An 18,242-nucleotide genomic window follows, 5' to 3' on the forward strand; every position below is an offset into this window, starting at 1 on the left:
ATTTTTCTTAACCAATTGGCAATTTATTTAGCTTGTTTCAAGCAAGAAAGCACTTAATTTTGAGTAGTTTTTCTAAAAACAAGACAATAATTTTTATTAGTCTAGAAAATCATTCTTGATTTAAGATTTTTTTTAAATATTTTGTCTGGAAACAAGACAAAAAATCTAAGTAAGAAAAGCATTTTTTGCAGTGTACAGAAACAAACAACTAAGTAATGATAAAAATAATAATAAATACAGGGCCAGGTATGAGCACTAATAACATAATAGGTCACTGTTGTATGTGAATATTATAATAAAGTATATCAAGTTAATTTAATCACTTACAGTTGCTTTCACCTTCTAGGGACTTCTGATCTTATTAGAACAGGTTTTTGATTTTTAGTAAATGCCTTCTAATGTTATCCATCTATAGGTAAACCATTACACTCACATAATACAATACTATACTCCATTTGTGACCCATTAATAGTACGGGTTTATTTGTAGCAATAGCCACACTGCAAAAAATGCTTTTCTTACTTAGATTACTTTTTTTTTTACTTTTACCTTGTTTCCAGCCAAAATATCTAAAAATTCTTAAAATAAAAGAAGGACTTTCTAGAAAAGTAAAAATAATTTTCTTGTCTTCATAAAAAATTGTCAAAATTAAGTGAGTTTTTGCTTAGAACAAGCAAAATAATCTGCCAGTGGGGTAAGAAAAAAAATATTATTTCAAACAGAAAACAAGATTATTTTTCTTACCCCACTGGCAGATTATTTTTCTTGTTTCAAGCAAAATTGCACTTAATTTTGACTTTTTTTTTCTTTTTTTTTCTTCGGAAAACAAGACAAAAATTTGTACTCATATATAAAAATCCTTCTTGATTTAAGAATTTTTAGATATTTTGGCTGGAAACAAGACAAAAAAATCTAAGTAAGAAAAGCATTTTTTGCAGTGCAACAATACATTGTATGGGTCAAAAATATAGATTTTTCTTTTATGCCAAAATTCATTAGGATATTAAGTAAAGATCATGTTCCATAAAGATATTTTGTACATTTTCTTCCCCAAAATATATCAAAACGTAATTGTTGATTAGTAATATGCATTGCTAAGTTCATTTGGACAACTTTAAAGACAATTTTCTCAATATTTAGATTTTTTTAGATAGACGCACTGCAAAAAATGCTTTTCTTACTTAGATTTTTTTACCTTGTTTCCAGCCAAAATATATTAAAAAAATCTTAAATCAAGAAGGATTTTCTAGACTAATAAAACTTACTGTCTTGTTTTTAGAAAAAACTACTAAAAAGTGCAATTGAAACAAGCAAAATAATCTGCCAATGGGGTAAGAAAAAAAATAGTTTTTTGTTTAAAATAAGATTTTTTTTCTTACCCCATTGGCTGATTATTTTGCTTGTTCTAAGCAAAAACTCACTCATTTTGACATGTTTTTTTTTTCTGAAAACAAGAAAAAAAATTTACTCGTCTAGAAAAAAGAAGTTTTAGATATTTTGGCTGGAAACAAGGTAAAAAATCTAAGTAAGAAACCATTTTTTGCAGTGTGGCTATCTAAAAAAATCTAAATATTGAGAAAATTGTCTTTAAAGCTGTCCAAATGAACTTCTTAGCAATGCATATTACTAATCAACAATTACGTTTTGATATATTTGGGGTAGAAAATGTACAAAATATCTTCATGGAACATAATCTTTACTTAATAATCCTAATGATTTTTGGCATAAAAGAAAAAAATATATTTTTGACCCATACAATGTATTGTTGCACTGCAAAAAAAATGCTTTTTTTACTTAGATTTTTTGTCTTGTTTCCAGCCAAAATATCAAAAAATTCTTAAATCAGATATTTTGTACATTTTCTACCCCAAATATATCAAAACGTAATTGTTGATTAGTAATATGCATTGCTAAGACGTTCATTTGCACAGCTTTAAAGACGATTTTCTTAATATTTAGATTTTGTTGCACCCTCAGACTGGAGATTTTCAAATAGTTGTATCTCAGCCAAACATTGTCCTATCTTAACAAGCTTTCAGATGAAAAAACTGACCCTTATGACTGGTTTTGTGGTCCTGGGTCACATTCATCACAGACATCTTTTGATGATCTCAAGTGCATCCTCTCTGCAGGCACTGTGCTGTAGTAGGTTGTCAAATGGGCGGATGGATATGCACTAATGTGATGCGCCTCCAGTCTGTTTGACGCCAGGACGGGTGAGAGACGAGGGAAAGAGAGGCAGGAGAAGAGGAAAAAAAACTGCTTCATGTCGGTGTCTGTAAAACAGAGCAAAGGTCGACAGACGCTACACCATTTCATGAAAGGTATGCAATCTAATGATAATACATTTCGCAGATAAAGACGGTTCAGTGGTCTCTTATCAACTTTATTCCAACAGGGATGGTGGTGGCTTTTCCGCAGGGGGGTGTTGAGAAGTGATTGAAAAAGTTTCCTTGCTGTTTTTTCTTTCCTTTTTGTCCGAATGAGGTGAGGAAAACACGTGAACGAAGTTTTATTTACATTTTGTAAAAGCAGTATTTAAAATATTTGGAAACAGGTTACAGACAGTTATTCTGAGGTTGTACGTTGTTGGTTATTCGGCTTTAATTAAACCGCAAACTGCAAATCTAAACGGCTAACGTTAACTGGCTATGTAGCAGTTCGGCTAGCAGTAAGTTATCACACAATACAAAAAAAACAAAACTAACAAGAATGTGTTTATAAATATGTCGTTGGAAGTTATTAAAACGCATGGTTTTATTGTAAAAGCGGTTTGGATTTCTAACGAATGCTCATGTTGTAAAGTCAATCCCACAAAGTTCCGGCTAACGTAACGTTAGCTTAGCTTCACTCGTTTATTGCGCTAATAAACATTTATGATTTCCACGCGAAATCGCGCGTATTACATACAAACCCCACGAGGATGAAATAAACAACCGTGTACTTTAAAAACAATCGGTGTATAGTTAAACAAAGTGAGTGTTCACATTCTTGTGAGGAAAGATGTGCGTGTCGTGGCGTGTCTCACTGGCTGTGTCTCAAAATGTAGTGTGCTGCCCACTCAGACAGCACTTTTGGCCATTATAGTCTTAGAAAAACTAGTGTTGTCCCTTGGCTTTGACTTTCTAAACGCGCATGTGATGCCCAAAATGCCGTCTAGATGGGCATCTCACTTGGTTTTTGCACTTTGAGTGAGTCTTTCTTCAGTAACACTCGTTTAAACTCTTTTAAAACACATTCATAGATGTTTGCTTATGGCTAATCGACCTTTATTGTCTATCTAAATGTGTACAAGTTTATATTTTAGTATCTTTTTGATTGTAATCGTTGAGAATTTGAGCTGTTATCATTCATAGTGTGCTGTGATCATCCTTGAAAGTGTTGGAGAAAGATGTTTTGAAGGTGTAAATTGGTGGTTTTTGTTTGTTTAGAAGTTATAAGTATCATTCACGTCATTCTGAGACTTGTTTATTGCTCTTTTTGTGGTGCATTGTTGAAATTTATAGATTCAGAAGCTTTGGTTTTGCCCTGAGATGAATTGACAAATGCTGCCCTTAAAATAACATTTTATTAAATATCATAATGGGAGTCCTTTATAGAAACGCATTTGAAAGGCATCGGCTTGTTTTTGACCTTGACCGAGGGGAGGTATAGATATGGTCAGCTTGTGACATGTTATCGGAGATGGAGCGGCTTCAAAGAGCAGCATCACCATGTTACTGGCATTCATTCATTGCATAATAAGATTCTGTTTGTCAGTGTAGTTTTCTTTTTTTTTTTTCCTCATGGTGATGCATAAATGATTGCCTTGTCAATATGAGTAAATGCGCTGTTCTTTTTCAAAAGTCCTACATTAGATCTCAAATTTATCTGTGAAGTGAAACACTATGTGCATTTTAATTTATAGCTCACTTTGATGTACACTACTAGTCAAAAGTTTTTGAACATTAAGATTTTAAAGAAGTATTTTCTGCTCACTAAGCCTGCATTTATTTGATTCAAAGTACAGCAAAAATGTAAAATTTTGAAATATTTTTACTACTTAAAATAACTCTTTTCTATTTGCGTATATTTTAAAATGTAATTTATGTGATTTCAAACCTTAATTTTTAGCATCATTACTCCAGTCTACAGTCACATGATCCTTCAGAAATCATTCTAATATTCTGATTTGCTGCTCAAAAAACATTTATCATTATTATGTTGAAAACAGCGGAGTATTTTTTTTTTCAGGTTTTTGATAAATAGAATGTTCAGAAGAACAGCATTTATCTGAAGTTAGAAATCTTTTGTAACATTATAAATATCTTTATCATCACTTTAAATCAATTCAAAGCATTCTTGCTAAATAAAAGTATTAATTTCAACAATTTTTTTCCCAAAAAAAAAAAAAATTATACTGACTCCTAGCTTTTGTATGGTATAGTGTATGTTTCAAAAGTGTTTTATTTCAGATAAATGAAAAGAATCCTTTTTTAAATATTGATAATAATAGTAATAAATCTTTCTTAAACGGCAAATCAGAATAGAATGATTTCTGAAGGATCATGTGACACTGAAGACTGGAGTAATGATGCTAAAAAAATGGGATTCAAAATGTATTCAAAATATATTCAAATAAAAAAACAGTTATTTAAAAATAGTATTTTTTTTCAATATTCTACTTTTGTATTTGCTGTATTTTGGATCAAATAAATGCAGGCATGGTGAGCAGAAAAACATCAAATCTTACTGTTCAAAAACTTTTGACTGGTAGTGCACAATACAAACTTTCCTTTAAGCAGGATAAAAATGAAGTGGTCTGGATTGGTAAATATAATAAACAAGATTAAAAATAGTAAATAGTTAAGATACGCATTAGAATAAATGTTATAGAAATTGAGTATGCCACATGATCAAGTATTTTTTTTCAATAGCTGATTAACATTATGGGAAAAAAGTCTTAAGTTTCACATTTTTTTCCCCACATAAACAACTTTTTTTCATTGGTGGAGCTGTATTCTTTTTTGCTTCTGCACTAGTTGGTTGCATTTTTGCAATAGCACAATTGGTTTCCATTGAAAGCCTCTGAATATCTGCCAACGTGTAACATCTGTCGCATAGATGTTCATGTGAGCGTTCACATCTGTTGTCAATCTCGATCTATGATCTGATCCTGAATCTCGATTAAAATTAACGTTGCACATGTATACCTTTAGAAACCTGTTTTTCTTTGTAGTATTTCAGGCATAGAGAACAATGGGCTGGTAATTGTTTATGTACAGCATAAAGAGGGTCTATCCTCCCTATTTGTGTCGATGATGTAAGGCTCCAGGGATGGAGAGACTGGATGGTGTCAAGCAATTGAACAGCCCCCCCTGCTCTGAACGACTGCATCTTTGTCTTGGATGGGTGTGACGGCTCTCCTCCTTATTTAGAAAAAGAGATCTCGTTCTCTGCTTGTAAGCCAAAGCCATATTTTTCTGATCAAATTTGAATTGTGAGGCTTCTGTCTTGCATCTGTCGTGCTCTTAAATGTCACTGAAATGTTAGATGGCTCTTTCAATCTGGCTATTATACCTAATTGTATGCGTAATTAGATTTTAAGGATAATGCATGGGGTGAAGCCCACTAGAGGCATTGCGACTGCACGACTGTCCTCGTAATAAATCAATTGATCCCGAATAAAAGCACCTCTTCCTTGGGTCTGGAGCTCTATTAGTGTCAAAATGTGACTCCATTATGATTTAGAAAGCTTGTAATTTTGCAAATGGCGCTGCTCTTGAGTGTATATCATAATTATACATACAGCAGCATCAAGATGCACATCTTCTGATAACCGAGTTGCGGTTGTGGTCAATGTTATTTTCATTATTTGGGGTGAAACGGATGACTGTCGATTTTCATTTTATGGGCATCTTAGCCTCACGCCAAACATTTCTTCTTCATCTTTTAAAGCAAAAAGTCTCCCTCCCCGTGAAACGAGAGCGTAGAAAGAGTAAAAGCTTTTAAGTGGGAGGCTTTTGTGACTCAAAATCAATACGGGTAATGCTTTCTGTGCTTCTCATTTTGCAAATGGAGCAGCTGAGTGTAGAGGCAGGATGGAGATAGGGAGCGGGGAAGTGTGTGTTTGTGTTTTGAGCTCCTATATTGCTGATCTGAGTCCTGTACTTCCTATTGTTAAAGCTTCGCTATCATCTGTCCCTCAGCAATAAAGGCAGAGCGCGCTTGTTACAAGCTGATTACTTGTTTCTGCTGATAAGCAAGGCGTTTTTGGTGCGTGCCGTCTCATTGAACATAATCGAGGGAAGATTTTAGAAATTCAATCTGTGGCTTGATTTTTTGCCTTTTCTCTGATCAGTTTAAAATGATCATGAATTTCAGTACTTTCAATAAGTCTCTTCTGCTCACCAAGCCTGCATTTATTTGATCCAAAGTACAGCAAAAACAGTTAAATTTTGAAATATTTGTACTGTTGAAAATAACTGTTTTCTATTTTAATATATTTTAAAGTGTAATTTATTCCTGTGATTTCACATCTGAATTTTAAGAATCATTACTCCAGTCATATGATACTTCAGAAATCATTGTAATATTCTGTTTTGTTTTATTTATTTAATTTATTTTTATGCTGAAAACGGCTGAGTAGATTTTTTTTTTTTTTTTTTTCAGATTTCTTTGAATAGAAAGTTCAGAAGAATGGCATTTATCTGAAATAGACATCTTTTGTAACATTATAAATGTCTTTATCATCACTTATTTATCAATTTAAAGTATCCTTGCTAAAAAGGAGAAAAATTAAAATTAAGCTTTTGAATGGTATAGTGTATAATACAAAAGCTTTTATTAAGATAAATCCTGATCTTTGGATCTTTCTGTTCATCAAAGAATCCTGAAACAATTTACTTAACTGTATGATAATAACAAAAAAGGTTTCTTTAACAGCTAATCAGTATATTAGAATGATTTCTGAAGGATCATGTGACACTGAAGACTGGAGTAATGATGCTGAAAATGTAGCTTTGATCACAGAAATTTTAAAATGTATTCAAATAGAAAACAGTTATTTTAAGTAGAAAAAATATTAAAAGATTTTACAGTTTTGCTGTACTTTGAATCAAATAAATGTCTTGGTGAGCAAAAGAAACTTGAAAATGTTGAAAATAAAATATTGATAGCTTTGGTGGCGTAGTATTAAAATGCGTGTCACTCATTTGTTTTTTTTAAACATACAGAACATGCTGTTCTTATGCTTGCTTGCTTTGTCAATATTAGAGCTTCTATCATAGCCATGTAAGTTTGCCATGGTATGTGCGAGGATCCAAGAACAGGACTTTTTACATAGAGAAAATCCAAAAACAGGAATTACAACACTGACAAACGATATGAAGTTGACACACACCATCAGTGAAGTGCAGGTACTTTTTCCACAGCAAATAGTTTTTTGCTTTTGTAGCACTGACCGTGACAGGTGACTTCTGCAGTCAAAAAGACATTTGACACTTTCTGTTTTGTTTTTTTTAAGCGCAAACTGTATAGCACATGTAATGTACATTTTAAAGACAAATTAATAAATAGATTTGAATGCTTTTTGCATTTTAAACCATTTTAACTATTATCAAAATCTCACGGTATGAAAACACCTTCATGTGAAGTCCACAGTCTGATATTTTTTGTGATATTTAAAAAATAGACATATGAAGACTTTTGTAAATTTTAAAGTTAAACTATTTTATCTAATGCACTTTAAGAGTTTAAAATTAAGAGCTCCAACCCATGTTCTTAACCAAGAAAACTTGAGTCAGAAAAAAGTCTTTAAGAACTTTAAAGGGACTCGACCCTCTTTTTATTTGTGGTATACTGTCTCAGTCTAAATTACATTCACACAGGTGTTTTAGGAAGCCAAACAAATCAGAATACAATAATAATAATAGCAATTTTATATTATTGGTATTCCTATAACAGTAATAGCCATGTATTGTAAAACAATTGCACTGTAAAATAAATTGTCAATATGTACCTATTTCATAGGTATATTATTTTTGCTTTACACAACAGTAGGGAAATTACAATATGTCCCTAATTTCTACACTTGAAAGAGATATTTTGAATTTGGACTGCAGTAACGTTACCCGTTTAAACCGCTAGCTGTCAGCAATTCATACTGTACTTTTAAGCTTTTATTTCAATGGAAACAGCAGTAGAGCTTTTATTTTGACAGAAAACTGTAGCTTCAGTGAAAACAGGCTTACAAAAACTTGTCTCGCTACAAATCTAGTGAAATGCTGTAATCATCTGCCGAGAAAATAAAGCATAAATGGTGGCCGTTGCATTGCCAAATGCATGCTAAACTGCATTCACTGCGAACTGAGCCGCTTTGAGGCGCAGAAAACACTGGATCAAAAGCTGATCGCCTGAACGAAATAAGCACTTGATGAAGGAATAAAGCCATATTGTGCTTTTTAGTTTTAGTTCATTTGACAGATACTTTGCCAAAGCATAGTGGCCCAAAACACAACTTTTTATGTTAGAATAAAAAGTTTAAATATATTTAAAAATATTTTTTTTTTTGCCTGGAAGACCTATTGTTTAATTTCTGCCATGTGTCCACAATGATATTGAGCTTTGCTATCGCAATACCACGATATTGACAATAGCGTTACATCCCTATAAACCATTCAAATGCATATCTCCATATACTTATTGTGTTCATGTACAGGCTTAGTATTACTGCTATTTTATAGGACTTGTAGGTTTTTCTAACTGAAGCTGTCAACAGAGCTAAACTTAGACTACCTTTTTTTTTTCCTTTTTTTTTTAAAGAAATTTGTGTTTTATTCAGTGAAAATAAATTAAATTGATCACACTACACTGAATTTTAGAATGTTAAAAAAGATTTCTATTTGAAATAAATGCTGTTATTTTGAAGCTTTCAGCTGCTTCAGCAACAGATGCAAACCGGAAAAACTATCGGCATGTTTTTTTTTTGGCGATAACTGATTTTTTTTGCCTATCAAATATCAGTGCTGATTAATCGGCAAAACCGGTCGACCTTTAATTTGTTTCCACCAAAAAATAGGAATAGGAAAAACATCCATTTTCAACATTGATAATTGCACATTTGCAGCAATTGTCACCCAATTCGCATCACCCAACGCAAATTTGCGTCTTTGCATTGACTTTGTATGTAATCTATTCATGTGAATAATGAAATTTAAGTACACACCATAAGAAATGCTTCTTGAGCTGCAAATGTGCATATTAGAATGATTTCTGAAGGATCAAGACTGGAGTTTTGATGCTGAAAATTCACCTTTGCATCACAGGAATAAGTATTCAGATAGGAAAGTTATTTTAAATTAAGTAATATTTCATATACAACCCTGGTGAGCATGAGCAATCCTTAAAGCAATAAAAACTAAAAATCTTACCAACCCCAAACATTTGAACAGTAGTGTATATTGAATTGCTAACATTACCTTTCATTTATCTGATCTGAACTACAAAATTAGATCTGCACTCCTGGTGGAAGACAATGACATGTCAATTTCAGCTTGTGCTATTAATGTCAGGCCTTTGCTTTGATTCGCTCCTGCTTCCGTTGTATATATGTGGCTGTACATAAACAGGGTCTGAACAATATCGGGGAAGCTCTGTTGTACTGACACTGATGGCGAAGTGAGAGGCGGTGACCTGCTTACTGTTTGGAGATGTTTGGCTGTCGTTTGCCCGTCTTAACTGCGCCTTTGACTAATAATGGTTACTTATCCATCATGCTCATTTTACATAAAGCACGGCGTGGTTTTGACAGGACAAACAGCGTAGTGATCTGGAAGTGGGAAGTGCTTTGAATAGTAACATTTTGTCCCAAAGAGCCAATGGGCTGATGTTTGGCAGCTGAAGAGGTCAAGGGGAAGGGATGTGGCTACAGGAAGTGCCTCTCAGAGGTCTTATATCCTTTCTGTCCTGGTTACACTTGCAACTTTTTCAGCAGCTGTGCTGTGCGCCGCTCGCTCTCGCTCTGGGAGCTCCCTGGGTGGGGCAGCGGGAGGCTGTTGCTTGCAGATCCAACACAATGAGTCTGTTGTAGTTCACCATAACAATGGCAGATGGGTACTAGGGGTGGGCGGTACACCGGTGTCATAGTCAGCACCGGTGTGACATTGCGCCACGACATGGATTTTCTAATACCGTAATAAATCAATTATGTGCCTTGAATGGCTGCATTTACATCAATAATAGCTAATTCTAAATAATAAGGCATTCGATTTTCTTCAAACGTTCAGTTGTGGTCTGAATACCTGTCCTTATGCTATATATCTTGTTGTAAATAAAAAAGTAAAACATATTCGTATCAGCTTTGCAGGTGGTAGGTAAAAGGGGAGTAGACATTAAACGACTGGTGAAACATCGTGAAGATAGGTCGGGCCTGTAGCCTATACCAGGGGCGGAGTGGCAATCGGGACGACCGGGACTTTTCCCGGTCGGCCGGCCAAAGGATTTACACAGCGGATCACAAATTGAGCGGGCGCGAGGCGAACGCGACTGGCCTGAGCTTATTAGAATCATTGACGTTACTAAATTCTCTGCGAATAGCAGCCACATACTCCCCCCTAAACGTCCAACCAATATTTATATCAGTTGCATGTCCTTGCATGATGCTTGAAATTTCCATCCAATCACAAAGCTCTTTCTAGAATGCTCTTAGTTCTATAGTTCCTTACAGGCCACCCAATCAGAAGCTTGGCCCACCCGACCCGAGCCCCACACTACATAGCCAATCACAAAATTGGTGCGATATTTAGTTGAGCTCCATATTTTTTTCTTATTGGCGCACCTGCAAATATTCTAATATTGTATATAATTTTCGCACTTTCAATATGCAGGGTATAGAAATCGCTTTTAAATGAGTGCTCGCGCTGTTTACTTTTACTTTTGATTTTGCGATAACGCACACTCCGTGTAAAGGGAGCAGCACATCTTCTAATAGATATTTGTCAGTGAGTACAAGATTGCAGCAAATCCTCCAGTCTATTTTTGTCATCTCTCTTTACTTTCGACCCGTGATCATTCAAATCTAAAGGTCATTGTACACTGAGTCCGATTTTCGTATGCGTTTTTTTTATTTATTTATTTTTTTTTCTCATATTCGCCATCCTTATCAAAATGCTTATTATGGATGCGAAAATGCAGAAAATCAAACACGATCCGAATTGTTTTTATGACGGACGAAAGTTTCAGAGGCAGTGTGTAAACTCAATTAACATAACCCGTATTTTTTTTTTTTTACGTGCAAAAATCTCGGACGAAAATTTCGTACTCATGTGTGCAATGACATTAACTCCAGCAGCTCGTGTTGGATGCAGGGTTGCCAAGTCCGCGTTTTTCCCCACAGAATTGGTCTACTTTTAAACTGTTGCCATGGGTTGATTTCCCCCAGTTATTTAAAGATTTTAAATATTGCAGAAATTAAATTTCAATCAATTATTTTTGTTTTGTTGTACACTGTTAAGTAAGATCTTTTGGTTTTTTGCAAAATAAATATGTTGAGAATGCATAATACTCTTCCATGTCCATGACAGGACAGGCTGCTACTCCCAAAATGTACCCCAAAAACAGTAATACCGTGATATTATACCGTCACCGTTCAAAAAATGAAAAATACCGTGATATTAATTTTAGGTCATATCGCCCACCCCTAATGGGTACATCCTAACAGTTATCTGCAAGACCTCAGATGTGTGTGTGGTTTTATAACTCAGTAGGCGGTAGCGTTTTTTTGCGCACTTCCTTTGGACAGTGTTTTTTGTTTATTTGTGTTTTTTAAGATGGCTAAAATTGTCATTGTGAGTAGTGATTTAGTGGTTTAAATTTTTGGACATGTTACAAAACTTGTAAGTACTCTAATTATATTATCCAAAGATTCGGTTGAACTGAATACAATCTTAAACTGTTTTCATCACTGTGAAGAGCTAAATAGCTGTGATGTAAAATAAAAGGCTAAGTACTTAAAGTAATTCAAATTCAAATAATTTCAGAATTCCAAAAGTTTTAAGAATGTTGCATTGAATTGACATGACTTTTCCATTTATGCACGTAAGTGGTGCACATGCGTGACCAAAATAAAAAGATGTGCTATGTAAATAAGTTCAAGCCGCTCAATTGCATACCAATATGGTGGACCGCATAATGCACAATCATCATTTTAGATTGACTAACTGTAATACTGTATTAAAAGCATAAATATAGCATAAATATTCATTTTCAGTGCAAAATGCAAAACATTCAAGGACGCGCTTAACTCGGCAGCACTAAAACAGGCCGCTAATTTGCCAGCAAAAAAAGCTTGATGATTTTAGGTTCGAAAATGTTGAAAATTCGTCTATAAAATAAAATATTTTTTTTTTATACATGTAAATATTTGCATTGTATTTTTTAAGTGTACTATAAATTTATTTTTGTTTATAATTAATAATTTACTACTTCATTAATTATATTAAAGTGCAATAATACTATTTTTAATTATATTAATTATTATATATATTATTATTAATAATTAATTTTATTTTTTTATCATTAAATATAAATGTTAATAGGTAATATTTAATGGAAAAAAACATGTATTCAATATAAAAATGCCCATATTGTTTTATGATTGTATTGATTTTACATTCATTTTTCAGGTGTATATAAATTTAACTTTAAAAATTAGCCAACCTCATACATCCAGGAATAAATTCAAATAAATATTTTGGTTTTCCAATGTTTGAGCTCATTTTAAAGCTTGTTTTTTCTTATTTTAAAATCTTCTTGGGGCTCCCTTTGGAAGTTTGACCTTGGCCTTCTGGTTGAGAAACACAGTCTTAATAATATTGTAGCTGCTCACAATTTCTTCTCCAAGTTTATTTTTAACCATTTTTAATACGTTTTTCCCTCCTAATTTTACAGTTTCAATGAAGTACAATTATTCCATGTATCTTGTTGGATAACATTTCACCCTGGACCACAAAACCAGTCATAAGAAGCATGGGTATATTTGTAGCAATAGCCAAAAATACATTGTATGTGTCAAGATTATTGATTTTGCTTTTATGGTAAAAATCATTAGGCTATTAAGTAAAGATTATGTTCCATGAAGATATTTTTACACTTTCTATCATAAATATATCAAAACTTAATTTTTAATTAGTAATATGCATTGCTAAGAGCTTCATTTGGACAACTTTAAAGGCAATGTTTTGATTTTTTGCACCATCAGATTCCAGATATTCAATAGTTGTATCTCAGCCAAATATTGTCCTATCCTAAGATCAACCATACATCAAAGCTTATTCATCTTTCAGATGATGTATACATCTCAATTTCAAAAAATTGACCCTTATGATTGGTTTTGAGGTCCAGGGTCACAAGTGTTGTTTGAACTTAATTTTTAGATATTTCTTCTTAGATATGCATCACATCTGTCATCATTATGAATCGTATACATGCTTTTTATTTCCAAACTAATGTCAGTTTTTCTTTTTGTTGCAGGTGCCCCTTCTCGAAGTGTCAACCTCTTTAACGCAACCAGAATATGGCATGGATTAGTCTCTAATATCTAATAGCTCATCGTCGTTTCCAGCCTTAATTCCTCAATTGCCCTTTACACTAATTCTCGGAGTGGTTGTGACCCAGTTCCACCCCCCTTCCCGCTTCACTGCAGGCTTTCCTGAGCCCTGAGCACCAGCAGCTGCGTCCTGCCTCGACTTCCTGTCCTTGGTCCTACAAGGCTAAGCTCGTCCACTCCCCTCCCCCCCAAATACACAAACACGCACATAATCATCTTCCTGGCACACTGCGGGCCGAGAGCGCTTCAGATCCCGCTTCCTGGTGCTGCCCGGGACTATGACCTCCATGTCCAGTCTGTTCTCCTTCACCAGCCCGGCGGTGAAGCGGTTGCTGGGCTGGAAGCAGGGCGACGAGGAGGAGAAATGGGCGGAGAAGGCTGTGGATGCCCTGGTGAAGAAATTGAAGAAGAAAAAGGGCGCTATGGAGGACTTGGAGAAGGCGCTCAGCAGTCCTGGACAGCCCAGTAAATGTGTGACCATCCCACGGTCGCTGGACGGGAGACTACAGGTGTCCCACAGGAAGGGCCTCCCTCACGTTATTTACTGCCGCGTGTGGCGCTGGCCTGACCTGCAGTCTCATCACGAACTCAAACCCCTGGAGGTGTGCGAGTATCCGTTCGGTTCCAAACAGAAAGAAGTGTGCATCAACCCATATCACTACAAACGAGTTGAAAGTCCAGGTGAGTCATCACTGATGCATTTATATTACTTCTGACACCAGTGTTTCCCCTGCCATTATATTAGGGGGGGCGTCCCGCCTTTTATTTATCTTATTTACACAACGGCATGTCATTTCTGTCTCTACATGGTTGTCTACAATTTCTCCTCTGCGAAAACATGGACTGGATCACGGAGTCTATTCATAAAAACTGAATTTACTATAGCGCTGAATGCCACGGAATTCGTCTATTTTTGATGAATAAATCAAAAGTTGGTCTATCACTTAAAGGAGTAGTTCACTTTCAGAACAAAAATGTACAGATAATGTAATATACACCCCTTTGTCATCCAAGATTTTCATGTCTTTCTTTCTTCAGTCGTAAAGAAATTATGTTTCTTGAGGAAAACATTTCAGGATTTCTCTCCATATAATGGACTTCTATAGTGCCCCCAGAGTTTGAACTTCCAAAATGCAGTTTAAATGCAGCTTCAAAGGGCTCTAAATGATCCCAGCCAAGGAAAAAGGGTCTTATCTAGCAAAATGATTGGTTATTTCCTAAAAAACATTTACAATTTATATACTAAATCTCGACACAGAGTACACACACAAAGGCTGGACAAGAAGAGCATTTGAGGTTAAAAAGTATATAAATTGTAATTTTTTTTTTTTTTTAAATAACCGATCGCTTAGCTGGATAAAACCCTTCTTTTCTCGGCTGTGATCGTTTAGAGCCATTTGAAGCTGCATTTAAACTGCATTTTGGAAGTTCAAACTCAGGGGCACCGTAGAAGTCCATTATATGGAGAGAAATCCTGAAATGTTTTCCTCAAAAAACATAATTTTCTTACAACTGAAGAAAGAAAGACATGAACATCTTGGATGACAAGGGGGTGAGTACATTATCTGTAAATTTTTGTTCTGAAAGTGAACTACTCCTTTAATAGTGATATGGACTAGTGTCTGTGAATACTGAAACGCAAAAAGACTGTTTAAATATGAATCCTGCATGTCGCATTTGCCTCTGTATGTATGAATGGCGGAGACACGGTTTTGTTTACTACACGCATACTGAAGTACGCGTGACGCTCCCGGTCATTTTTTTTCAGCCTTTGCTTCTCATATGAACAGATAAACTGTTTAATTTGAGAAAACTAGCATCATATCATACTGTATACTTTATGGCAACCTGTCAAAATAAAAGTATGGTTTAACATGTAACAACTATATTAGTCTTGTATTACTTTTGTACAGTATAATATAGGTGTTTATATATTAATATTTCTGGCAAATTTAAATTAAACAATTAAATGATTAAAAAAATATTACAACAAGATTAACCACTTAATTGTGGAAAAAATACAAAATTATTATTAACTTTTTTTAACTTTTTTTTAAAACTGAATATTCACACAATTTTTCGTTTTTAACCTCTTAAAGGAACACTCCACTTTGTACTATGTAAAGATGCAATTTTCTAGGCCGATAAGATTAGGAACTACACTCTCATTCCGGTGTAGTGTTCCTTTAACTGTCACTCTAATTTTTTAATATAGATGCGAAAATGCAGCATTCAAACTTACATTTTTAGGTGAGAAATATATATTCTTGAAAAATGTCTAAAAAATGCTCCGCTCCACTCCTCGAATTAAAAAGCTGTTTAAATGCCTAAAAATAAAAAGAAGGCTTTAAAAAGATCTGTATCAGTGATCGGATCGGCAGATACTGCTTCCTGTGATTGGCCTCAAAAATCCTGAACGGAGCACCCCTAGTTGCTGAAAAAAAAAAAGAATCCTGCATCCTTGACATCTGCGTGCTGATTGGCCGACCCTGGCTCCAAGGTAATAGCTAAGGCACAACAGATCAGTTTTCCGCCTTCAACAGAAATGTGTTTTCTCTCCTGAGTGACATGTGATATCTGCCCTTGAAAAGCTCAATACAGTGCACATCTCAATCTACAGAGGGCAACAGAGGTTACGGAGATCAGAAGGCCTCTGGGGGCAAGGGATATCTGATAGTCAACACGGTCTATACCGCTGGATATGCAGAGGAAATAATAGTCCTCATATCCTCGCAGGGGACATTATATGTTGACTAATTCACCGTTATTTTGTGTTTTTGTTTGGTTGGAAATCATTTCTCAGGAAATCACTTCATTGACGGCACTAAAATAACTCACCGACCCAAAACTTTTTTTAATATTTAACATTTTTTGTTTTGTATTTCATGTTTTTATTTTAATTTGAGTGTTTTTTGTCATTTTTACTTTTTTCTTTTTCTTTTTTATATTTTTAAAATATGTATTTTTTATTATTATTTTTTTATTTCTGTCATGTTTATTTTATTTTCAAGTAACAAAAATGCTTTTTTGTTTAAGTTTTTTTGTGCTTTTCCATAACTGCATCAAGAATATTCTCAATATGACAAAACATTTGTATTGTGTCCAGTGTTTCCCCTAGGTTTCCAGCTTTTCCCCTTTTTTTCTTGTTTTTAAATTTTTCTAATAATCAACTGAAGGCATTAAACATTTATTTTTAATCAAATGAAAATTAAACCCTATTATTTTTCGCCAACAAATAGAGGTTTACTGTTAACATTAACAGCTGCATTAACCCCTTAACTGTCACCCGTCCACTCTGTGGGACGCCTAAGTTTACTTCACCATTTTACAAATAAATCCTAACCTAATCATGACAAACTATATATTGTTCGAAAGGTCTAAGGCTCCTAAATAGATATTTAAAGGGGTCATCAGATGCAAAACTAACTTTTACATGTTGTTTGAACATTGCGTGTTGGCAGTTTGTGTACACAACCGCCCTACAATGATAAAAATCCACCCAGTGGTATTTTATTTAATCTTTAAAAGTAATATCCCCTTTTTAAAATCAGCTCATTCTCAGCTTCTTGTCGTTGTGACGAAACAGTTGATTGACATCTTACCTTAGACCCGCCCTCACCGAGCTTAAACAGTCCCAATACAATTGCAGAGGAAGACTCTAATTGAGCAATTGAGCAGAAGTCATTTACTCCCAATATCTGAGCTGCTTAAGAGGCAGAGGACAACGTTGCTTTTGTTTTTAAAAGTAAAGTGCCGATCTCGATTTACATATGCATATTTGTTCGTGTGAATCGTTTGTGATGCAGCTTCACCCACAGCAGAAGTGAATATAAGGGGTTTTTATGCATCTTTGCAAATGGCCTTTCTTAATAGTGTGCTTGTTGGCAAGTTTCGCCGATAAACGCACTAAATGCGGCTAAAGTAAACATTACAGCTCGTAATCCCTCAGCAGAGAGGGGCGGGGAGAGCAGAGCTCATTTGCATTTAAAGGGCCCATGTGTAAAATGCTGATATTTTGCAGAGCTGATTTTGCCAAGGTAAAAGGGTGTTTTTTTACACTACTATTGAGAATTTTTAACCAAAGTATATTAGAGACTTTTCATTAAGACCCTAAAGAATCATATGAACTTGTGGAAAATGGGCACCTGATGACCCCTCTAAAAAAAATTTTGTTACAAATTATCAGCTTTAGATTGGTTTATGAGATCTGCCTTTATAGAGAGCGCCGATCGGTAGCCGTTCAATTGGAGTGCCTCTATCAACAACATAGAGTATTTGAATCAGAATGATCTGTTAGTATGTTTAAACTAATATAATCTTTTCTCAGTACTTCCTCCGGTGTTGGTGCCACGACACAGCGAGTTCAACCCTCAGCACAGTCTGCTGGTTCAGTTCCGCAACCTGAGTCACAACGAGCCTCACATGCCTCTCAACGCCACCTTCCCGGAGTCCTTCCAGCAGCACAGCGGAGGAAGCTCCTTCCCCATCTCTCCAAACTCGCCCTATCCTCCGTCTCCCGCCAGCAGCGGCACCTATCCCAACTCTCCTGCAAGCTCTGGGCCTTCCAGCCCCTTCCAGCTGCCAGGTACACACAACCCCTCTCAATGGTATTGATAGATCTTTTGGTGCATTGCAAGTGATAATCCTGTGATATGAC

General features: G+C 34.9%; 1 protein-coding gene across 2 annotated transcripts in view; it reads left to right on the forward strand.

The window, feature by feature from the left end:
- Positions 1-2,206: 2,206 nt before the first annotated feature.
- smad5 (SMAD family member 5) overlaps positions 2,207-18,242 on the forward strand; it is a 29,248-nt gene continuing 13,212 nt past the window's right edge. Inside the window, exons 1-4 of one of the 2 annotated variants that reach the window (XM_073820103.1) lie at positions 2,212-2,324; positions 2,399-2,487; positions 13,510-14,266; positions 17,913-18,170. In XM_073820103.1, coding sequence (XP_073676204.1) covers positions 13,864-14,266; positions 17,913-18,170 — 661 coding nt within the window. In that variant the 5' untranslated portion in view covers positions 2,212-2,324; positions 2,399-2,487; positions 13,510-13,863. Of the gene's footprint in view, positions 2,325-2,398; positions 2,488-13,509; positions 14,267-17,912; positions 18,171-18,242 lie in introns of both variants that reach the window. The other variant, XM_073820102.1, reaches the window with a different exon arrangement.

This window comes from Garra rufa, chromosome 16 (genome assembly GCF_049309525.1).
Source record: "Garra rufa chromosome 16, GarRuf1.0, whole genome shotgun sequence".
Lineage (NCBI taxonomy): Eukaryota > Metazoa > Chordata > Actinopteri > Cypriniformes > Cyprinidae > Garra > Garra rufa.